This window comes from Drosophila busckii, chromosome 3L (assembly GCF_011750605.1).
Source record: "Drosophila busckii strain San Diego stock center, stock number 13000-0081.31 chromosome 3L, ASM1175060v1, whole genome shotgun sequence".
Lineage (NCBI taxonomy): Eukaryota > Metazoa > Arthropoda > Insecta > Diptera > Drosophilidae > Drosophila > Drosophila busckii.
Window position 1 is genome coordinate 7,594,515 of NC_046606.1, and position 24,948 is coordinate 7,619,462.

At 41.3% G+C, this 24,948-nt stretch overlaps 1 protein-coding gene across 1 annotated transcript; it reads left to right on the forward strand.

Annotated features, from left to right (window-relative positions):
- Positions 1-7,125: 7,125 nt before the first annotated feature.
- On the forward strand, positions 7,126-24,144 carry LOC108600976 (adenylyl cyclase 78C). The gene is given in 27 exon segments (XM_033293480.1): positions 7,126-7,166; positions 13,542-13,971; positions 14,039-14,369; positions 14,783-15,009; positions 15,011-15,076; positions 15,138-15,303; positions 15,391-15,572; positions 15,648-15,849; positions 16,010-16,143; positions 16,215-16,304; positions 16,368-16,529; positions 17,470-17,606; positions 18,447-18,587; positions 18,648-18,955; positions 18,958-19,148; positions 19,206-19,301; positions 19,368-19,507; positions 19,579-19,733; positions 19,830-20,241; positions 20,243-20,339; positions 20,342-20,569; positions 20,635-20,730; positions 20,784-20,964; positions 21,024-21,427; positions 21,486-21,714; positions 21,772-21,918; positions 23,978-24,144. Coding segments are annotated over 27 exon segments (5,160 nt in total).
- Positions 24,145-24,948: the final 804 nt, after the last annotated feature.

Genomic DNA, 24,948 nt, shown 5'->3' on the forward strand with positions numbered 1-24,948 from the left:
CACAGCAGCAGCATTCAATCAATAAGCGACACAAAATAGAATAAAAAGCAAACCTGTTGAGCGCACAAATCAATTGCAGTTTATGAAAAGCACACAAAACTGTGTGTGAGCATAAATTTAATGAATTTATTATTTATGCTTCAATAACATGTCATTTAATTCAATTGCTGGCTTAATAAATGTAAGTGAGCAGGCTGGCAGGCTGTCATTATGAGGTGTCATGTGGCGTATACTTAATAAACATTTGATGTGCTCAAATTGGCTGCAGACACGTGTCGCTAAGCAGCCTGCCAACTTTGCTCTACTTATACTTTTATATATATAGTACATATATATATGTATGTGTATATTAATTTAGTAGCATTGTCGTTGGGATTACAGTTAGCGTTGCTGCTGTAAATTTAACAAGACTGTTGTGGCCAAAAGTCAAGTGAGCGCTCCCCAGACGGACATAAAAGCGACGCTGAACTTTTTTTTTTTTTTTGTTTTTTTGCCTGGTAGTTAAGCGTTAACTTATGTTTATGTTGTTGTAGCAATAACGTTTTGTTATTGTTGCTCAGTTTGTTTTTGCCTAGCCTAGTTTTTGGCGCAAATAACTTGCGGCTGCAATTTGCAGCGTGTGCTCTTTTTACAGTGGGCACAAATTCGCGCATTTAGGTGCAACAGTTTTGTTTGTTTACTTGTGTCAAATTGCTGTCAAGGCTGCAAGCGAAAAGCAAAACAGAACTCGGAGCTGGGAACTGCAAACTGAAACCAAAACAAGCGCAAACGAACAACAACAAACAAATGGGAAACTCACTCGCTACAAAACTATTGCGGCAGCCAAAAAACTTTGCTAGGCTTTTGTGGCATGTGGCACGTGTGGCAGCTGGCTTAAGGCCTTAAGACCGTTGCATTAATTATGAAAACAACAATGAAATTATAATAAAATTCAAAGAATTTCTCGACTGCATAAGTAAATACATTTCTGTGGAACTTGTTAAATAAAATGTTAAGCAGCGTCTTAACTGCTTATCAATAACTGCAAAAAGTTTTATAAATTAATTATGCGCTTAAATTGTCAATAAGCTTGCCGTGCCTGCTGCTACTAAAAATTCATGCCCTAGTCTCTGGCCTGGCATCGTTTGTTTGCTTTTTATTGAATACACAGACATGTCTGCTTAAGCGCCACGATCTTTTATATTTATAAGCGTTATTAATGCTAAATGTCTTTCAACATTTAAAGGCCACGTACATAGTCTGTAGTCTGTAGCGTCATAAAATCTTTTTACGCTCATGACTCAATCGCTCCGTAAACTTTATGAAGAGCAAATTATTTTTGTCAGCTAAGCTTGAAGTGATAAACAGCATCTGCGACTGTTTAAACATTAAATAATATACACAGCATAGTTAGTTATGTACATATTTACATTGCAGCCACTGTGTCTATTGTTGTTGTTATTCTTGTGGCTGTTGTGTTTATCTCGACAAACGATTTTAATAGCCAAGCGACAATAGCAACAAATACAAGTCGCATATGCGAGCATGAAAAATTTCAAATTTCATATAGTTGCAAAGAAAATTTTCACCCAAAACAAAAACAGTAAAGAAAACAAAAGCGTGTGTGTGGGTGGGTGGCAAGCTAAATGGAGCGTTGCCAAGAAATTTTGTTGTGCAGCTGATAAAAATTTACTTGATTCAATTTAACACAGTTGCAAACTGAGGGGGGGGCAAACTCTGAAGCAAATGGAGCTGAAATCGTTACGAACCGCAGACAATGGCAGCAAATAAAACTTGCAGACAAATATATTTATATGCAATTGTCAAATGCAATAGCAAAATTGCAACTCAACGCCAAGAAAGTTGAAAGTTGAGTGTGTGTGTGCTGAGAGATTTTTGAAATATAAACTCTGGCGAAAGTAAATTAAGTAAAGTTTATTAGCTTGCTTAAAATATTTTTATAAATTGCAGCTGCTTGTTATTAAAAATTTATTTGAAGTACAGACTATTGTTACAACTTAATAATTAACATTAAAGATCAGAATATTAGCATTTAATTTTTTATTATAAAACTTTCCTTGCTTAGTTTGCAATCAAATTTATGCGTGCCTAACATTTTTTATTGCAATTTAACTTGCGCTTTATGCGAAATATAAACAAAGGTCTCTCGCTCTATGCAGAGCAGCTCAGCTGTCCCAAGTATCAACTACGTTTGAGTCTGAAGTACTCAGCAAAGTAATCGCACTCGTAACTAGTTGCAGCTGTGCTTTGGGGAGTGCAGACATCAAGTTTGTTTGTTTGTCTGTTTGTTGATTTGCTAGCTTGTTCTTTTGCAGTTTGTTTGTTTGTCTGCGCTAAACACTTTTGACTCGCTCTGCTCTGCGGCCGTCGCTGCTTTCCGCTTTTAACAGTTTTTTGCTGCGGCTTTTGATAAAAAAGCGATAAAAAACGCATTCAAATAAGTTTGTTTTAAAAATAGATATAGCCGCGTTACCTTTAGGCGGCCAAAACAAACACAAGTTAAGGCCATATAATTGAAAAATTAATTACACACACATACATGAGCTACTTAATTTATTAATTTGCCACATACGCGTATTTATACTGATAAGCGCATAGCTTGGGGGCAATTTTCATGCCCAAAAAGCAAATAAAGCGTAGAGCAACAACAAGAAGAAGGAGTAGTGGGTGTAGACATACATGCAAGACTGTAGTTTATCATAGTCACAAAAGAAATTCAAAACAAGCAAACCTTAAATACACTACAACTATTAACTTTAGCCAGCTGCCTTAAAGTTTAGTCTATGCTACACTTTATAGTGTAAAAACTACGTCTTTATACCATAATTACAATTTTCAATTAATTTTATGCCAAGTCTTTGGACATGCGAGAGGCAGAGCGTCCAAAGCATAACCCTCATCTCTTCAATTCCTATAGTTAATCATCATTTAATGCGTGTACAACGTCACTCAAAGTCATTCCAATTATTTTTCAAAGCGGATGATAGCAACTCACTCGACTAGAATATTCCCCTCAGCCATAACTAATGCTTTGTTTTTAATTAATGCAAAATTTATCAGTTTTCGCATTCTTTTTGCTCTGCTTCTTGCATGAAGAATGAAATATTGAAACTTGAAAGAGCTCATGCTGTGCTTTGGCTTTATTTATTAAGCATTGCTGTCAGTAATTAAAAACAAAATATAAAGCGCATAAAAATATAGTCAAGCTGTGCAATTTCCAATGCTTGTCATTATTTTATTATTGCTGCCTTCCTTTTATTGTCACTCAAAGTTTAATATACGAGGCTACCGTTTTTTGCTTTACTACCTGTCATTGAGTTTATCGTGCCAGAGATTTAAGTAACAGCACTCTTAAATTTAAACACTAATATAGCCAAACATTTTACGATGCATAAATTAAAATGACTGCGCTATATAAAGTGTTGCATAAAAGCATAAAGTGCATTTATAAAAGTTATAAACGCGGTTTAAAATGCATTTAGCTAAACAGACAGCTCATGTAATATGCAGGAGTAACAAACGCACGAACTAAAAAGCGCCAAGCGATAAATGTAAATGAGCAAATCACATGATTAGTCGTCATTTTGGTGTGGGCTGCGATTTAAATAAATTGCCAAATGCAATAAAAGCGTCGCATACAGAGTAGCAAATTGAATTGCGCGCAATATTGAAAATGCATTGACGTAAGCACTCATGTGTGTGTGTGTGTGTGTGTGTGTGCGTGTGTGTTTGTATAAATATTTATCAATAATTAAAACTAATTAAAACTGGCGTGTGCGATAAATCAAACTAAGTAAAAAGAATTCAGCGCCAGCAAGTATGCAACAATTTTGTATATTACGCATACGCTACGTTATGCTGAGATTGCCGCTCAAACAGGTGTAAAGCATGTCAGAAAAATTTGTTCTATGCGCTTAAATGATTAATTCGTTACAACATATGCATAAATTATGCAAATATAATTAAAAATCAACGCGCATCAATACAAATTTATATACAAAAGTTGCTTAATAAGAGTTTAAGCGTTAAAGTTTGTGCGCTAGTTATTGCTAAACACTAATTAGGCTTAATTAGCAACAATGTCAGCAAAGTTAATTAGCAACTAGACAATAGAGACTCATCAGCTTGTTATACACCTGCTGACAAGTTGACCAGCTTACAGACGTAGTCATTAATTTATTTTTAAGCAGCACATAATTGGCCCCACAATAACAACAACAACAACAACAAGCGCACACTTAAACCTGCTTAACGTTGCAGCGGAGAGCAGCAGCACTCGCGTTTCAGTGGCAATAAGCTGCAATTATATGTGCGTCAGGTGGAACAAAAAGGGCCGAACGTGCAACAAACTGTCAGTGCAACAAACAGCAACTCGAGCGGCATGCTCAGTTTGCTTTTAATGAGCAGACAGCGCGCGGTCTTGCATTTGCCTTTGTGTGTGTGTGGCACATAAATCGCTGGCTTAATGTGAAAATATGGCTTAAATGCAAAAGGAATGGCACCAACAAGAAAGTGGCGCAAGCCTGTGTAACGCTTTTAGCTTTGCGCTTTGCCTTTCGCTATGCGTTTCTTGCTGTTGTCGACATGAATCAAAAACTTAATTATTTTTCAGCCGCACGTTGGACAAAACAAACGCGCACAACAAAAAGCAACATTCAATTAGCACAGCAACGGCAAAAGCAACGGCAAATTAAAGCGCAACGAGCTGACATAAATCGTCAGGCAGGACATTTTGACGCAGCTCGCAAAATTTTACAACTCTTTAGCCAGCGCTACAGCAAAATGCCAACAACAGCGACAACAACGAAAGCAAATGCAAAAACAACAACAATAAACATATTTACAGTCAATTTGTTGAAGCTCTAGCTCTGTTACTGTTGCCCCTTTCTCATTTGCTCGCTGCCCTCTTATGGCTGACCAAAGGTATTACCCATGGATTTATATGTGTGTGTGTGTGCGGATATTTGCAGCGCTACGTGATCCAAGTGTCATAAATTGCTTTCGTAGTGCCAACAGCATAATAAACGCAGCACGCATTGTAAATTTGACTTTTCTCTTTTTTAAAACAATATCAGCGCATGGGTCGTTCCGCGAATTCTTTTCAAAACAACATTTGATTTATTAAAATATAATAAATAGGTTGCTATGATTAAAAACATAAATTTTGTTTGAAATTGTTACACTTTATGGCGGTAGCTAAGACTTAATCAGTTTCTTTGTTGAGATGTTCTTAGAATTCTTTGTAGATGTCGCATTTTGGTGAAAGCTGCTTAGCTATTTAATAAAACAATTGTATAAATTGCAAACCAACCTAAATTCACAGATTTCTCTTTATGCTCAAGCTTTAAATTTAAAGACATTTAGTCACTTTTAGTTGTCGTAACTAAATGTTCGTTCCGAGCAATAAAATCTATGATTTGGCTTGAGGGTTTTGTGTGCCAGCCCTCATATAAAATTCATTGTCAAGGCTCTAGCTGTGGTTCGATAAACTTATCGATATGCAACTAGAGCACAGTGACTGCTTTTGAACAAAAGCTGACAGCCATACAACTCTTAAGTCTCAATGCAAGTCAAGCGCAAGTTTCATAGGCTTGACAAGTGAATCAAACGACCCTCGCATGTCAGAGTTCACACACACACACACACTCATCTACATGCCGCACATAATTTGTGACACATGCATGCATATTTATGCCATGGCAGGCAACTTGGGGCCGTAAACTTGCTACATTGTCAACCAGCTTGCCGCAAAATGTGTCCGCAGACAGAATTTGCGAACAGAGGCGTTAAGGACACGCAACAGGATGCAGTCGTAAAAACTACAGAGCCCAATCGTTTGGCATTTTTATGCGCTTTAAAATGTCAATAGATAAAGACAGTGAGAGCAAGAGAAAGAGAGAGAGAGCGCTGCAATTTGATTACGCGCAAGTGCATCCTGTTCAAGCGCCTTAAATTGAGTTTTATGACTTAATAATGTGGCAAGCCCAATACACGCAGCGGCAATTACCCGCAAATGTAGCAGCTAAAAGCAAGTTGCAAGACAAAGCGGCGATGGTGGTGGTGGTGGCAGCAGCAGCAGCAACAACCACAAACAGCATCGGCAAGTGGCCAACAAGTTGCACGCACTGATTGAATTTGACTCGACGATGCCAATGCTGTCACTAGCCCCACTCTCTAGCTATTGCAGCATGCGGCATGGTCTGGCCATAAAAAAATAAATGCCAAGCACGACAGCTGTCGACATTGCAACGTAGGTCCTTGTTGGGTGTCTGAGTGTGTGTGTGTGAGTCCATCAGCATGATATGCATGACACAACGTTTTTATAAGGACTCGCCTGCTGGTTCAATTTAAATGCAGCTAAAAATCAATTTATTGCCAGAGAAATCAATAACTAATATATAGCAGCTAGAGCCTTTGTAAAGTGCTTAAAAGTTATAAACAATTGGCTGCCAGCATGAAGTTTATCATTTAATAAATTTTTATAGCGTCTCCATTGCAATTGTTACTAAAGCCTTTGTTGTTTGATTTTTTATGCCACTTTTTGCACACGCTTTTGCACTTGTGCGCACACACACACACACACACATACAAAGAGTGTGTGCAGGTGTGCGCTGCCATTTACATTGTTGCTATTGTAGCAGCTGTAGTCGTGTCGTCGCACCATTTCCACTTGATTCTGTCAACTGCAACTATTTATTAAATTATATACTGCCATTGTTAACGCTGTGAATAACTTGGCTAAGAGCAGCACAGCAGCTTTATATGTAGCTCAAGCGCATAACTGTCGCTTTGCTGCTTTGCCAAGCTATAGCTGCTTACTATATAGTTCACTGATAATCTCTTTACAGCTGCCAGCCAGCCAAAGCAATGTGAAGGACTCTACAGCTCGCACTCCTTTGTGTGTGTGTGGAGCATTAGGCAAATAGCTTAAAACGCATTTGCAGCAACTTAAAGCCGCCCGAAATAAAACTGTCAAGCTCAAGCGCTGTCTGCTGCTGACATTGGTAACAACAACAACAAAAAAGCGACAACAACAAATTGAACTCTCAACTCACACTTGACAAGTAGCAGCAGTAAAAAAAGGAAAAGCAGCCGACAAAAAAACAGAAGGTGAGAATACACAGCATGAGTGTGGAACAGGAAGAGGAAGAGCGTGTTTGCCTCAGGTGAGTGAATTTATATAGATATATGTGATTTAGCAATTGCATTAGGCATGCTGGCTTTAAGTCAAGCTTAAATTGAGCTTTAATTGGATTTGCATGCAAATCATTTGTACATTTGTAAGACTCAAAAGAATATATTAACACTATAGCAAGCACTCGAATAGGGAAACTTCAAATTCAATTTTACACACATACAAAAATATCAAAGCAACAGACCCAAATTTAATTAATGCAGCTTTAAATTAGCATAGCGTGGGTCTAACTTAAATAGAAGTAGTGTATATTAGAGTTAGATAGCTGAACAAGCGTTATGAGTAAAAAGCCTGTGCTGCCTTGAAAGCGTTGAAAAGCTGTAACTTAGTTTTGAAAATTATTTGGTTTCCTATTCAAATGCTCAGCATTGTATAACATTTGGCTTTTGAGCAGCTATAAAAAAATGCTTCAGCTAAATGCAGCTTTGCCATTAAGTTCCAAGTTGCGCTTAAATTGAAAAACAAATGTCTCCGAGTTTATGCTGAATTCGCACTAACTAAGCTTCCATTAACACACACACACGCACATTATTGAGGTTAACAAACTAACATAACAAAATTTTGTGTGCATTTGTTGGTCGTTTAGTTAAGAAATTAAATATGATAGAGTGGGAGTGAAAGCAGCAGTGTCGCTTTCGTTTATTTACATTAATCAATTAGATGCCGGCGACACCAACAATAAACCAAAAAAAAATAAGAGCAAAAAGTAAACAACATTGTCGCAATGGCAAACTGAGAGCAAACAACAAAAGTGGCGACAACAGCAGCAGCAGCAGCAGCAACAAAGCGTTGCCATTCAATGTCAATCTCATATTTCAATTATGTTTTATAAATGGCTGCAGACTGGCTGGCGTTTTGCTCTTTTCATTTCACATATCTAGTCGACTTGCAACTTGGAGCAGCGCCCAGCAGCAACTTGTGGCACATCAAATATTTAACATGCTGCTGCTTGGTCAATTATAAGCACTTTAAATGCCTTCAATTTAAAATCAAGCATACGCAGCGTGACCAACCACTTCATGTGAAACTTGCGCGTGTGCTGATCGAATTATAAAATATTTATTATTCTCAACTGCAATGCACAAGCCGAGGAGGCCAGGCAATGATTGCAAAACAATTTAATAGCAGCCATAATTGAGCCTGAAAGCTCAAAGTTTTATGATTTATTATTTAATAAATAAAGGAGTAAAACGCTGCTGCTGGCTGTCTGTCAATTTCAATGTAATTAAAATGCTCAGAAATCTAAATAGAAAACGCACGCGAGCCAAAGACAAAAGCCAAACCTAAATGTCACTTTAATTTTATGCAAATTTCTTTGGCAATGCAAATTTTTACGTGCCGCAGACAACAACAAACAACAAAGCAGACAAGCTAAAGTGACAAGCCAAAGGCGCACCAAAGTTTCCATCCAAAGCGCTCTAGACTGTAAAGAAAAAACTCCAGTGCTAGACCAAGACTTGTGCAAGTCACTGCTTTGCTTAGCATAATGATTTAACGGCTACGGGGAAAAAAAGTGTCAGCTGGCCTGAACTTTTAATAGCACACGAAACTTTGCGGCTTGCAAGTTGAACTAATTGGTGTGCGCTGTCAGAAATTGAATTGAGGTTTTCACAATAAAGTTATGGCTGAATTTATCAATTCTAATGGTTGACCAAATGCCTTAAAAGTAGGCACTTATATGGCTTATTGCGTTTTGCTTTTGTGCGTCCTTTTTGGACTCGACGGGCCAGCCGCTCTCGCTCTGCGCTGTTTACACAAATCAGCAAACGACTGCCAAATAAACAGCTTTGATTTTCAAGCAAAAGGCAAAGAGAGAAAGAGCCAAAAAAATGTACATCAAAGCGACTTGTGGCCAACATAGACACATTTAATGCAAAATAAGGCAAAAACATGGTAACAATTTAACATTGTTGATATTTTAAAAGCAGCAGCTACGAAATTGTTCCACAAAATTAATTCGCTAGCGAAAAAAGCTAAATCTAACGTGAATACGCTAAATTGCAGGCTGCCAATTGAAGAGAGCGCGCGATTTAAAGAGTAAAGCGTAAGAGTCTAAGCTGCTGATCTCTTTTAATCTTGCGCTTTAATAAGTTTAAATCGCAGCTGAATTTCGCTTGCAGGCGTAAATGGAAACACGTACGGCTTGTTCCTTTTTTTTTTCATGCTACTGAGTAATTTTTCTATTTTCTGCTTTGTTGCGCCCTTTCAAATGCACACCCATGTTGACCAACGTTCAACATTAACCCAAATCCAAAAGGTACACACTAACGAAAGAGACGAGCAGCAAAAAACATGAAGACTTGACCACTTGACAACTTCTACTTAGTGCGTACTCTCACTTGACTCACTCTCTCTTCCATTCTCTCTTCTTTGCTATACAAGACAGCAGCTAATAAAGACGCCGCGTCGCGTCGCAGCTTGTCCTTGCTGCTTGGCAACGTTTTTATTGTTTCTGCCGTCAGACTTTTAGCTAAATGAATCAGCAAATATCCTGTGCACAGGAGTTGAAACGTCAAGCAAGCCAAATTTTCTATACAATTTGCCACCTGCTGCGTTTTTTCTTTTGCTTTCAATACGCTACGCCGGAAGTTAATTACACGAACTCATCAAATTATGCACATAAAATGCTTTAATTGATTACATTGAAAGCAGCATTATCGATAATAATGATTCTGTTAATGCCGCCATAGCTAAACGTTTGCATAAAGAAATAAAACTATAATGTACTTGCTGGGAATTCCAGGAACGTATACGTAACGCTAGTAATTAAGTTAATAGTGCTTGTGTGGACTATGCAAAATTACTTGAATATGCCTTAGGCTTTAGTCAGTGCTGTGTGCTGTGCTCGCTGGCATCTTGAGCTAATTATGTTTAAATATTTACATTACACATTGAACGTAACCAGGCTACAAGTCGCTATCAAAGCTGCCACGCCCAACAGCGACTAACAGGCTTAAATGCTACATAAATAAACTAAACAGCTTGCTAGACAATGTAGCCAGCCATATCGATGGTTCTGGCCTTGCCCCTAACAATGTTTGTTATACTTGCAATGCACATTGGGGAACAGTATGCGCTCCAGTTGGGGTGGGCCAAGCATAAATATGTCAAGTGTTAATTGCTGCCACTTAAGCCAGAGCACAAACTCAAATACAAACTACACACACACAGGCACACACACGTATGCAGAGCATGAGAGATGAGAGAGGCGTGTAAATATGAGTTTAATCTACTTAAGCTTAAGCAGCCAGCTCTGTCGCTCAAGAGTTTGTAAGTCAGCCAGCGCAACAAAAAGTAAACACACACACACACACACACGCACTTGTTACACACCCAATAATACGCTCTAACAAGTTTCTTATGGCCATAAATTCAACAAGCCAACAAAAGCTCATAAAAAGGGCTGACTAGCCAGCCAGCCAGTCAACCTCGCAGTTTTCCTTTTCCCTCGTTTTGTACGCTCAGTTGCCTTGGGCGACCCCAAACAACAGCTGCCTACAAACCGTAAATAAAAGCATACGTAGCAGACATGCCTTTGACATTACACATCATATCAACGCACACACACAGAGACACAAGCGAACAACAGCTGACAGCAGAGACAAGAACCTGCTGCGTTTGTAAAAAAAGTAAAAAATTGTAACTGCACCCAGGCAGACACTTTTGACAGGCAATTCGAACATAGTGTGTGCCAAAGAACAAAGCGTCGCCGTAGGTGGCACGCGCTTATCATGCCACACACACACACACACACATTGTATATTTATTGCATGTGGCAAGTGCCTTACCCCAGCTCGATTGCCATGCGGCATGTCTTATTTGTCTGTTGCCGATTGTTGTCAGCGCGCACTTCCGCCGGCCACTTGTCAGCTAAGCACGCTGCTTGCGTTGGGAGTAATGAGGAAATTGAAATCACTTTGGCCAAACAGCAATCGCGTCATGCAAAAAGTGCTATGCTTTTAAACACTACAACAAGTTCTAACTGCTTTACCGCTGCTGTTGATTATCATCAGCGCTCGCCAAACTCTCGCTGAGCATTGAACTCAGCACTTAACTCAATTACCATATGAGTTCGAGTATTCGCAACCGCCACAGTCCAGCTCGCTTCATATACATATAGCTGAGTAGTCATATATTTTATGAATACGCTTATTTGTGTGGCTATAGCTAGTGAGCAGCATTTGGCGCTCAGTTGCCAAACACCAGTGCGCTGTGAAAGACGCAAATATTACGTATACGCAGCATAAACAATACTAACCGCGGGCGGTAGTGCAAAAAAAAAAAATAAATAAATAAAACAAAAAACCCACCATACAACAGCATATAGTAAACCTATTAGAGCACTTTATATATATTATAATATTATTTTTTGCTGACGCAGTGGAAAATTATACAAAGTTGTGCTTTAAAGCAAAAAACAAAGTTGTAAATTGATTTGGTTTACCTTGACAGAGACAATGAAAACAAAAAATACTGAAATCCAACTCGCTAGTCAGGCATATTATCGATTTTATATTTTGAATATTGTTGCGCCATTATCAACACAACATTTATATAAGCGATAATTATATTAGGCCATTTATCTCGCCCTCGCTTGATAAACACAGCACGCTCGAGTTCTTTGTTTATCTATTGGATTACTCACTGGCCACAGAAGAGCGACTCCGTTAACACAGTTCAGCAACCGGTTTAGTGCGCAACTAGTGCAACAAATTTAAACTGCAAACAGTCGAAAATCAAAAACTACCTATCAATAGTGCTAATAGTATGAGCTAAATTCATTGATGTATGACATGTGATATTGGCTGAGTGCGGCATTGTAATAGCTAACAGGTGTGTAAATGACGAATTGACAAACCATTCACAAAAAAATAGGTAAAAAACAAGCTTAGCGGTGTGAAATTATTGCGAGCCATGCTCAATTAACTATGAAGCAGTTTTGATCTAAAAGGTGCTAAAAGCAGCAGCTGCTAGAACTGGAAAATTACTGCTTATAGATTTTAAAAATAAGCGAAAGTGAATTCAATTTGTATATTATTAAAATCATTATACCCCTTTTGGGTGTTTGTACGACTTCTCATTTGCTTTTCATATCGATAAATAATAGCAGATAACGGCTATTTAATGTGTTTAAATGCTCGCACTGATAACAAAAGGACTGCCTCGTGCAGGAAATGCAACACACACACGCAAAAGCAAATATTAAGCACACACACACAGCCATAATCGAGCTGAAAATAGCACATTATGTTCTATATATAATCACAAATTATATACTATGTGCACAAATGAAGAGATAACATTTTGGCAAACAGTTGATTAACTTGTTGCTAAAGCTGCAAAACAACTTTGTCCTAGCTAACAAAGTTGCATTACAACTAAATTAGCTGACAGCGCCAGTTGCTGTCCTGTATTAAATCGAATTCTATTCAAGCAAAACAAATAGGGAAAGTAAATTCTTTCGTCTATGTGTGCAAAACATATTTGTAGCTGCTGTGATTTATTGGAATTTTCCGTAGGGGATTTATTTAAATTTACTTGACAGCTTTGGCTCAAACCTCCAAAAGTATGCAACGTTTGGCCATACATGACGCATATGAATGAGTCTTCGACAAATGTGTGTGTGTGTGTGTGTGTGTGCTGCGTGCAGTCGTGTGTGTCTAAATGCTAATTTGAATAATGACAACGACATCAGCGCGCCATTTTCTAGTTGTTGACTGTCATCATCATCGTCGCCATTTTGCGTTTCCGCTGCGCCAACAAGAATCCAACTTGAATAACCTGTTATATGCAATAGGCGAACAAACAAACACGTATTCCCCATACATAAGTATTTATCTATATCTGACTGTCTGTGTGTCTTTCTGTCTGTCTGCCAACAATTTATTCATCACAGCTTTAAGCTTAATGCCTTAAATATGAAATGAATTTATTCTTGTTTGTGTTGCAATTTGTGGAATTTGATAAAATATGTAATTGCTTTGTTACAAAAGGATAGCTTACTTTACAAAATTCCGATTCAGCACTAAGCTATATATTTTGTTGTATGTACAATCAACCCACAGCTGGTGTATCCTGTTTTACCATTTTCCTTAAAATGATTTCACGCCTCAATGCAGCATTTGCATGTCTTGGGGGGTTCTGGTTTTTTCGAATTTGATTGCGTGTTGTGTTCATTAGATTTGCGGAGATCTAAGCTTGAGACAAAACAGAGTGAATTAAATTGTTGACAACTTCAAAAGCGCAAATTGAAATTTAAGCGTAGCACATGCCAGGCAGCCACTGCTTGTTTACCAGGCTTAGCAACTTGAAATGATTGTGCGTTGATTGTTGTTTGTTCTTGCAGAACTCACGAGGCGGATACGGAGCAAGAGCGCAACATGGGCGACGACGACGACGACAAGTTAGTCTCAGATGAAGTGCACCTGCGCCAGCTTAGCGCAAGTCCCTGCTCGGCGTTGCAGCAGCGACGTCAGAGCAAGAGCGTTACTCATTCCGCACCACCCGAGCTGCCGCCGACAGCGACGCCACAGGAGACCAAGGATGAAGTGGAACAGGGCGTTGTGCTGCGACGTGCTGCCGAGAAGGGTCCCATCACCTTGGCACAGATGGACAATCTAAAGCTGGACAGCGACGATGACGCCAACTTGGACGATGTTGACAGCGATCCGGGGCTTAGCAATCCCGCTGCGCTAACCACAAATGATGAGCAGATTACAACCACAGCGACGGCGACGGCGACGGCAACGGCGACTGCGACTGGAACAACATCCGAGGTAAGTTCAATTGTGTGCCCAGCACTTAGTGCTAATTAAAAAACTGAAACTAAAACAAAACCAGCAGGATGCAGTCCCTGTTGCTCCGGACATGTCGAAAATACCACGACTGCCTGGCGATGGTGCCCAGATGGATGAAAACTGCGACCTGCCCCATGCGCTGCGTGCCTCCACAGCATCAATTTTATCCAATTTGCGCAAGAAACAGCAGGGCATGCTTGGCGTGGGTGGAGGCTTAAGCGTGGGCGGCTCTGTAAGTGGAACTGGCACGGGCGGTGGTGGCATGTCCAAGCAGACGCCGAGACGTGTGCAATCTGTGCGCATTGTGGAGGCCAAATCGGGTTATGGACCTAAACGACGCACTGAAAGCTGCAGCATTTTTGGCAATAGCAATTTCGGTAAGCACAAGCAAAGTGAACTGATATTGAGTAGTTGATGAAAGTGGGCAAGCTACGCAAACCCAAAATGTGGAAAAATTTGCACATTGATTCAAAAGCAAACGTTTAAAGTTGCAAGAGTGGCAACGCTGGCTTAAATTTAATGTATCGATGCCTGCTAATGTACTTGCGATATCGATAACGCTGTAGGTAAAGTGATCGGTGAGCAGTTTTTTAAAACAGTTGCAAGTCTTGTTTACGTTGTTGGCGAATTCCATTAATACCTAAATAATAATTGCGATATCGATAACGCTTAAGGTAAAGTGATCGGTGAGCAGTTTTTCAAAACAGCTGCAAGTCTTGCTTACGTTGTTGGCGAATTACATTTTAAATAATATAATAGTTAGATAATAATTGTTAATAAATTTATGCAGATCACGAACTAGAAACTGGTCAATCTATAGCCAGCATAGCTGGAGTTGGACCGCAACGGCCATTGACAAACGAAACATATTCAGCTTTTAAGAGCGGCAACGTAGTCAAGGGCATACTCTGCCCCTCGCTGACCAACTCCTTCAAGCAGTGTTCGCTGGAGCGCAGTTATCTCACCTATACGCATCGCCAGCGCCAAAAGTCGCTGATCATAGTGAACGTTGTGGAACTTTGCGCTCAAGATAGTTATGGCGCTGCTTTGGATGCTGCAACCACTGAAATATCGCCCAACACCGGTAAGTCATCTGCTAGTCTCTTTGCTCTGTGTTAAGGCTACACTTTTGCCATTTGCAGGAGGAAATCAACAACGCGAATACGGCCAACATAGCAACGGCGGCCATTTGGTCTGTATGCTGCGGCATGGCCAACTTGGCCATTTGTTTTCTGGGCTACTGGCGTTGCTTCGCCAACAATTACTTGCACTGGGCGGCCGTCTGCACTTGGGTGCTCTTCAACATACAGGGTGAGCCTTGTCATAAATCATGCGTCACATGCGTGGGCCATTAAATTTAGCTAATCCTTTGTTTTATTGCTCAACATGGGTCGACAGGTTTCATCAGCGTGGGCGTTGGCTTCGAGAATCGTGAGTACCTGGTCTGGTACATATTGTTTGTCATCTTTGTGCCCTATGCCATGCTGCCGTTGCCCCTAAAATGGTGCGTTGTGGGCGGCACAATCACGGCCAGCTGCCATTTGACCGTCATAACCATCAACAAATTTCAGAACAAGCAGGTAAGGCAATAAAACAATACCTAACATGGCTTAATTGCTTCATATTGGTTTTGCACCTCTTGCACTTCGCTGCAGACACAGATGGATCCCAATTGCGTGCTGTTCCAAATCTTTGCCAATTTCATACTCTACACGGCCATCAATGTGGCGGGCATGTACACCAAGTATCTGACGGATCGTGGACAACGTTTGGCATTCATTGAAACACACAAGGCCATGGAGCACAAAAAGGAATCGGAAAAGGAGCTGCAACGCACACAGAAGCTGCTCGATTCGAGTAGGTTTCCCTCTTTATATTTAATACCTAGCAACCAGACAAGTTTTCTGCGAATTTATGGCTGCGATTTATACAAAATAGCTTTGTGTTAAGTCCCAGCTCAGGTAGCTGCATTTATATTGCCTACTAGTTATGTCTTTCAATTTTGTTTCGCCTGCAGTTCTGCCCAACATTGTTAACAACCAAATACGCAGCGAAATGTATAAGGGCACGGATCCGACGGTCGAGACGCAATTCAACAAATTATATGTTTACCCCATGGACAATGTAAGCATTTTGTTTGCAGATATCAAAGTAAGTGCCGTAAAAAATTTATATTAGCTGCAGGCAATTTAAACTTAATGCGCCCCATTTGCCATTCGCAGGGCTTTACCGAGTTGGCGAGCAAAACAAAAGCACAGCAATTAGTAAAAATTTTAAATGACCTTTTCGCGCGTTTCGATCGCATTGCAGAGGTAAGTGTCCAGCTATATGGCATAGCCTACATACTATAAAGCAAACAATTGTTGTTTTCAAAGGACAACCATTGCCTGCGCGTAAAGCTGCTAGGCGATTGCTACTATTGCGTGTCGCAATTCGAAAGTGACAACTGGAAGACGCGGCCGGATCATGCGGTGTGCAGCGTTGAAACTGGACTGCACATGATAAAGGCCATCAAGGATGTGCGCCTGCATACGCATGTAAGTGGGGGGTAACATTAAAGGCGGCTGGTGTTGTTTAAAAGACTCTTAAATGCGCACAAGTTGACTATGAATATAACAGTTAAAGTCTGTAGACTGTGACTGTGCCTATTTGCGCCCTGAAGTATGCAAATATATTTTGTTCAAAGTATGCGTTGGCCAACAATAAAGGTTTATAGCACTTTTTGTTTATAAACTGGCGGCGGCATTGTGGTTTTCCCAGTGCAGCCTTTAAGTGCTTATCCTGGGGCCAAATCTGAGCCCACGTATTTATTTATTCAACAGCTTCAACTGTAAATCAATAACATTTAACTGCAGGGCAAAGCGTATTTATTTTTTTTTTCGAAATTTAATGTGCGCAAATTTCTCAGCTGTCGACTGCTTTGCATTTTCGGCATATTTTTTCTTCTTGTCCGTGTTACATTTTTTTTCTGCAAACAAGCCGCTTTATTTTTATTGCACATTGCTGTGCGGCGGGGCCAATGTCACATGTTGAGCGCCCGTTTGCTGGACGTGTTGACAATTCATTTGTATGCAAATCTCAGCAGCGCAAAAGGCAGACCAAAATATGTGTTAAATATTCATGCGGGGCAGCAGCCAAAGCTCCGCACGGGTACAAAAAATAGTAGTATAAATATATATTAATTGATATTTTTTTGGCGCAACGTTTGTGTTGCACAGTGGCAACTGCAGCAAAAGCTTAATTGCTGGCAAACTGAGCGACTGACTGACTGACTGACGCACTGACCAACGTAACTGACACTGACATTGACACAATGACAACAACAGCAGCAGCAGCAGCAGCATCAACTGTTGACCACAGAAAACATCACACAGACCCAACCCAACAATCTCCCTTGTGCCCGCTCCAGTGCATTTGGTTAAGGCAGCGTCGTGCTTTGCATATTTTGTGTACTCTGCACTTTTGTTAATTTTACAGGTTGACCTAAACATGCGCATTGGCATACACAGCGGGTCGGTCATGTGCGGCGTGCTCGGCAACAAGAAATGGCATTTTGATGTTTGGTCCAACGATGTTATAATTGCAAATCACATGGAATCCGGCGGCATACCCGGGTAAGTGCAGTCACGTGCCGACTTAGTAGCATATATATTCCCTGAACTGAACCCTCAACTGAATTCTTGCTATGCTAATTAACTGTAAAATTATGCACTGGAAGTGACATGATCCGCATGTGCGCCCATGTCAAAACCAACAGCCATGTGGCAAGTTAAAACCAAATATTGTTAATTAGCATACGCAAGCAATTCAGAGCGAGACAAAAACCTGCAAGCTGCAGGTAAAATATTGAAGTTTTCATTGTTAGAGCGAAAAGCAAAACAAGTAACTTAAGCTTATGATTGCACTACGAGCAGCAAAGTAATTTACTCAGCACTTTAATTACAGCATAGAGAAAGTTGCTGTTGATTTCAGCTGTGGCATAAACAATTGCATAGTTTTCTATAAATTATTTGGCCAGCGTCCAGTTCGATAAATTAGAAATGCAATAGGAAACTTTTCGTAGTGTGTGTTCTTAGAGCAGATGCCACATTTTTAATTGGCCAATTAGGGCCATAGTGTGTACTGCCAACAATTGTTAAGTAATTTTGCAAGCTTGGCAAGCCAACCACAAGAACTGACTTCAGAGTCGATTTGAGAACAAAAAGGACTAAATTTAATGCAAAATGCTTTGATGTAATTGCGGCCTAGGCCAACAGAAATATAAAGCGCCTACGCTCGTAACCAAATCGTCGAGCAACCCAATTATGAAAAGCACACACACACAGACACCCACACACACACAATAAGCATTGAAAGCAATGATTGTGTAAGCTTAGAACTTTACGCACAATCGCTGCGAACGTTGGCAAATATTTGAATTTAATTTTCGCCAAACTACAATAAACGAATTCCAGACGCGTGCACATCTCGGAGGCAACGCTCAAGTGCCTGAACGACTCCTACGAAGTGGAGCCGGGCAATGGCGGCAGTCGGGACAATCATCTGAACAAGCTCAATGTGACTACCTATCTAATCAAGCGCACCGAGCCATTGCGGTAAGTCTATTTAGCTGTGCCTCAAGCATTTGCTTATAGCCATTTGGTTATCCATTGCAGACCCAAGCGGCGTTTCGGCACACGCAGCAGCGCGCATCAAAGCACTGGCACTGTGGCCGCTGTTAGCAGCGCCTTGCCCAAGTCCATTTCGGCCAGCGGCAGCGGCAATGACTGCAGCATTGGCGGCGACACTGGCAGCATTGATGGCCGCAGTCTGGAGTTTGCAGCCGCAGCAACGCAGCAGCCCGCGCAGCTGCTGCAGCAGCAACAGAAGAAAAACATTTCGCTCAACTCGCTGCCCAATGTCGTGGAGGGCGTGGCGCTGGATAATCGACGGCTGCGTAATGGCGGCGCCAATGTGCATGCAGCTGCGCCAGTGCACCCGCCGGTCTGTCCACTGTAAGCTCACCCACGGCTATGATGTCGGCGCCGCTGGAGCAGCAGCTAAGGCCGCGTAATGGCGCCAGCATACAGAATCTAACGGAAACCATTAGCGCCAAGGGTTTAATCGTAGAGGACGAAAGCACCACGGAATGGACGCCGGAAATACCGTTTAAGAATGTAAGTTAAAAGTGAAAGAAATGTATGTCCTGATTATAATTTGTTGCTTTCGTTTAGTTAAGCAGCGGCGAGGAGTGTTTAAATCGCGTGGATTCCATACTAGTGGATCCCAAGCAGGATCAGCGTGTTTCACTCACCGTGCTGGATGAGGAAGTAAGTTGCACGCTCAGCTTATGCCACAGCACTTAACGCTAGCGCTTTGCCTTATTTACTTAACAGATTGACGAGTTCATTGAGCAGAACATACAAATTAATTCGAATAAAGAGATACGCCGCGAATATTTAAATGCCTGGACATTGAAATTCATTGATAAGAGCCAGGAGCAAAAGTTCTGCCAGCTACGCGAGGACATGTTCCGGTGCGTTGTACCTTGGGCACGTTTAATTAATGAAGTGTTGCTAATTGATTTTTGCTTTTCCGCTGCTGCAGCTCGAATATGCTCTGTGTGTTTGTCATTTGGATATTTATTGTGTTGTGCCAATTTATCATCATACCAAGGTGCACCATAGTCATCATTTGTTTGGCCGTTGGCACGCTCGTGCTCACATTCTGCTGTGTGCTTGTCATGGCCGAGGAGTTTCCAGGTAATTAACGCCTACACTTTAAGTAATTAATCAGCATTCAGTTGCTTTAATTTTTGAACATTTTCTTCAAGTGTATTTTTGTTTGCTTAATTTCAGGTCTGCCCACCTTTTTGAAAATTAATTCAGCCAAGCTGGTGCGTCAACGTCGACGTCGCACGTTCTTTATTTGCGGCGTCATCATTTCCATGTGCATGCTGAGCGCCATTGGCCTGGTGCTCTGCCCCAGCTCCAGCTACAATGGCAACACAGAATTGCAGCAGCACCAGCCACATCCAGCCATTGCGCAGTTTAGCAACGCCACAGACGCCACCATCTTTTGGTCACAGACCATACAACAGAATCTGACCATAAGCACGCCTGCCAAAGGCGCCTCCTCGTCGGCTGTGTCACTGCTGACGCAGATTAACGAGAGTATACCCAATAAGCCCAATGAGCTGTTGCGTCTGTTGAGTAATCTCAGCACGCCGCTGGAGACCTTTGAGCTGTCGCATCGTCCACTCGCCTTGAGCTTCAGGTGAACGCTATCGCAGCAACAGCGCCTTCAGTTCCATGGACGACGAGCTGGGCTGTGTACATCGCGAGTATATTGTGTTCACCTGGGTGCTTCTGCCTTGGTCTCGCTGGCGACGGCTCTGAAGTTGTATTACTTGATTAAGGCGACAATGGCCTTGGCTATGGTATTATTCTATACGACCATGATTTTCATCCGATTTACCACTGAGGAGAGCTTTAGCTTGGCCAAACTAAGAGAGCTGGGCATGCCGCTGGGCGTGCAGATGCTTATACTGCTTATAACCTTTCTAATTATGGTCTGCTATCATGCCAGGCTAGTGGAGGTGAGCGCGTGCTCCTACAGTTCATTGAACCTTTTGTTTATTTTATTCTTTTCTTGGCTGCCCAGGTTACTTCACGCCTTGACTTTATCTGGAAGGAACAAGCGGAGCGTGAGCTCATCAACATGAAATCGAATCGTGCGCTCAATGATACGCTAATTAAAGTAAGCGCCCCAACACTAATGAATCCCAGCTGATTAATTAAAACCTTTTGCAGAACATATTGCCGGACCATGTGGCCGCCTATTATCTATCGGACGAGCATACGGATGAGCTTTATTCGAACATGCACGAGTTGTGCGGCGTCATGTTCGCCTCCATACCCAATTTCCAGGACTTTTATTCGGAGGACATTGACAACGGCAAAGCCTGCATACGTATACTAAATGAGATTATCTGTAAGTTGATTGATTAAATGCCGCGCGCCAGCTTCTAAGTCTATTGTCTCTCTGGCTAGGCGACTTTGATGAATTGCTGGAGGAGCCACGCTTTGCTTCCATAGAGAAAATCAAAACTGTGGGTGCCACCTACATGGCAGCGGCTGGACTTAATCGTGCCTCGTTGAATGAGCGTGGCGAGACCGCCGAGGACAGCGTTTGTGATCTGGTGGAGTTTGCATTTGCCATGAAGAAAAAGCTGGAGGAGATCAATGGCGATGCTTTTAATAACTTTCAGCTGCGCGTTGGCATTTGCAGTGGCCCACTGGTGAGTGGCGTCATTGGCGCACGCAAGCCTGTCTACGATATCTGGGGCAATACGGTAAATGTAGCCTCACGCATGGACTCCACCGGTGAGAATTGGCGCGTGCAGGTGCCCGAAAACACCGCCGAGCTGCTCTGCAGCCGAGGCTACACCTGTGTGGTGAGTAAACATTTAAATTAGGCTTAAGCGCACGCTTAACTTGTTTTATTCAATGCAGAAACGCGGCGAAATCAATGTGAAGGGCAAGGGCATGATGACCACCTACTTTGTGCATCCCAAAGGCATATCCGACAGTCAACTGATCTCACCTGTGCGCATGCCCGCTGGCATACCACTGGCACCCACACCGAATCTACAGCGTCAGACCTCGCATCATGGTTCCTTCAGTGCCGTTGTCTTTGGCATGCTGCAGGCCACCAAACGAAGCACCACCATACCAGGCACACGTGAGTAATCCTACTCACATACTTGTATTTTATATTAAGTTTATATTGTTTACTTAGCCACTGGTACGCCCTCGCCGCAAATACGTCGCGGACATCGCGGCAGCACCTTCAGCTCGGTGCGTCTCTCCCTCAAGTCCACGAGCGTTAATCCAGTGCGACGCAATACGACACGCGTGCGTGCGCGTTCCTATCGCCAGAAAAAAAGTAATTTTTTATTTTATTATAGTTAAAATTTTATGCGTTCAGTTTTTGCGAGTTGCTATCTGGCCACAATTCACTGGTCGACAGTGCCAGGCTTACGTTAAACATCTATAGTTATTGTGCGCTTATTGCTGTTTTCGCACTCTTGCCGAGTCAGTAGTTGATGACAACTTAATTCTGATAGCGCTATATCAGACACACAAACGATCGCTATTATGAGTGGAGGCCTACAACGCGTAGCAGCATTGGGTTTAATATCCAGATCACAGTAGTGTTATCTTTGCGCGCATATAGCTCTGTCACAGACAGACTTAAATATTATTGCTAGAAAAAGAGTTCTGAAGACATATTTCATTTTTGGCAAACTTGTTTTGCACTATATCTAGACTCGTGTGCGCGAAACTGGCATCACTATAGTTAGAATCATATTGGAGAAGTATTCTATTAGTATTTGTATTATTCATGTATGAGAGATTGTGTAATTATTAATGTCATGTATGTTAAATTTGCATTAAAGAGACTTAACTCAGAATCACACTATTGCTCAGCATCTAATTATCTAGATACGTTTGCTACATATATAATTACGCTAGTTCCTAATGGTATTATGAGTCTATAGCTCTAAGGTGCATGCATTTTTTAGCAAAATGTCGCAATTCGAGACTGCCACAAGTTCGCGTTCTATGAGGGACGTCCAAGCAATATCATCAGAGTATTATAACATATTGCCAGTGATATAGCTGAACTATACTGTATTGTAAATGAGTACCTTTGGAGCTAGATGAGTCTTTAGGTATGCAAAACACGACTGTTTGCAAGACATTCTCGAGATTCGATTTGTGTAACAATTACCTTCACTAGTATTTATTACGCTAAAATAGCGGTACACATTTAAATATGCAATATAACAGATACTACACGCTGACAGTTGTCATACATACATATATTTAAGCTCGTGTAATGTCTAGTGTGAAAACGCCCTAATGACATCTATAGCATACACGTCACACCTAATAATAGCACCACATATTGCAGATAATCCATAGTTATGTTATATATCGCATGGCGCGACTGACCATGTTAAAACTGGACCAGGGAACTATGAAAAAGAACAAATATTAAGAGTGAAATAGTCTGCATATAGCGCTTGAATTTAAATCACAGTGCCGAACGTACAGTTTATCCTAACACCAGCCTAGTTAACGGAAGCTAAACAATATGTTCAAATAAATGACATAGTAAAGAGAAAGTGCGACACGTATGCAGCCAAAAAACACTTGACTAGCTCTTGGTAATAAGAGTGGAATAACTCAGTACAATCTGGCATCTAAAATAATCAGCTACAATAACAACAAAAAAGAAACGACCACAAAATGTATTTTTATGCGCAGATTGCAGACGAGGAGTGGTACATCTAGCACGAGGAGGCAAGCCGCGCGGAAGCAGTCGCGTGCATGACGCAGATTGCAGAGACAAGATGGGACCAGCGAGCACAGGCTAGCATCTGATCTAGAGCGAGGGACACGACGTTCACAGCAGCTGTGCCAGCGCTATGTTACTGTTATAGGCCGCTGTCATGCTACCAATATAAATGTTCATGCTCTTCACGAGAGCTTAAAGCCAAACTGAACATTGGCGAGCGCGTATCTATGAGAGCTCACGACCATACTATCTTTCTACTATTGCTACTCGACACTGCTAATTGACCATCTATTGATATGCGTCTGGCTATGAGCATAACGTAATGTGCTAGCGGTAAGGCTTCCAGTTGTCTTGAGATTGAAGCAACATGCGGTAGTCGATCATATATTCTACTTAGTGCTATAGTGCGTGCTGATGTCTGAGACGTGATCGATATAGTGAGTGTGATTCCACAATGCGACAGTTAATCGTACAAATACATGGAATGAATTCTCACTACATCACTCCTCGTACTCTCACTATCTAAAGTCTGTATGTTTCGAGTCCGTCAGCTTCGCTTTGTGTCTACAATGCTAGTCTCGAAGCGGAGAGCTGCACGACGCTATAAACTCAAAACTGTCGGAGTCTATCAACATAACAGTCATCATACGGTCTATGAGTGAATTCATGTACTCAGAGCGGATGCTGCTCCACATAATGCAATATCACCATAGCGTCAATGAGCCCAGCAGCAAGCACAGCCCGAAGCAGCTCGCGGATACGATCCATCTACCTATCACCACCCGACACATGACGAGCTTCCCTTAAGGCTACATGCTCTAGCCACCATATCTGTGCGAGCAGTCGTCGGCACGGAAGCGATGACCAATATTGGATGCTGAGTTGATGTAGCTTGCGCGGCATATGTGCGTAGTAGTGTGAATGCATAGTAAAACATAGTATACACGGACAGACATCACGCAGTTGCTAATTTCATTATCATTCAATAAAACTACGACGAATAAGATGTACAGCACTAGCTTAGGTGCTAACAAGTAGCGACGCCTTGACAGCGACATTTCGTCTGATATTCTAATACGCACAGCAAAACGAGTATAAAATTAAAATTAGGAACTACATACTGCTGATGTAAGAGTAACTATATATTATTTAATATCAAGTCTCAGCGATGTCATGATAGTCATAAATCTCCGATAATGGCAGTATATTCGAGGTAGCTAGAACTATCTAATATCTTCTATCATTACGATTATAAAAGAGGCGAACTATTTACTACAGCACAAGTTCTTAAAAATGTATCTAGCTATTATATAACTGAACAAACTGCGAGAGACCAAGAGTTATACTAGTGCCACGACACTATTAACTTATAATTAGCTTATTCGATACACAATAGATTAGATACGCGCACCATATACAAGTATTTCGATATTCACATACCTGTTGTAGCTATGCGGCTCGTAAGAGAATTAGCGTCCGAGCGCGCAGAAACAAGCATGTGCTACATATTCATTGGTGCACAGGCAGGACACACAATAAAATTAATAAGAGATATAGCGACACATTTCACTGACGACAGCTTTTTCATACATTGAGCGATATGAGCATCGC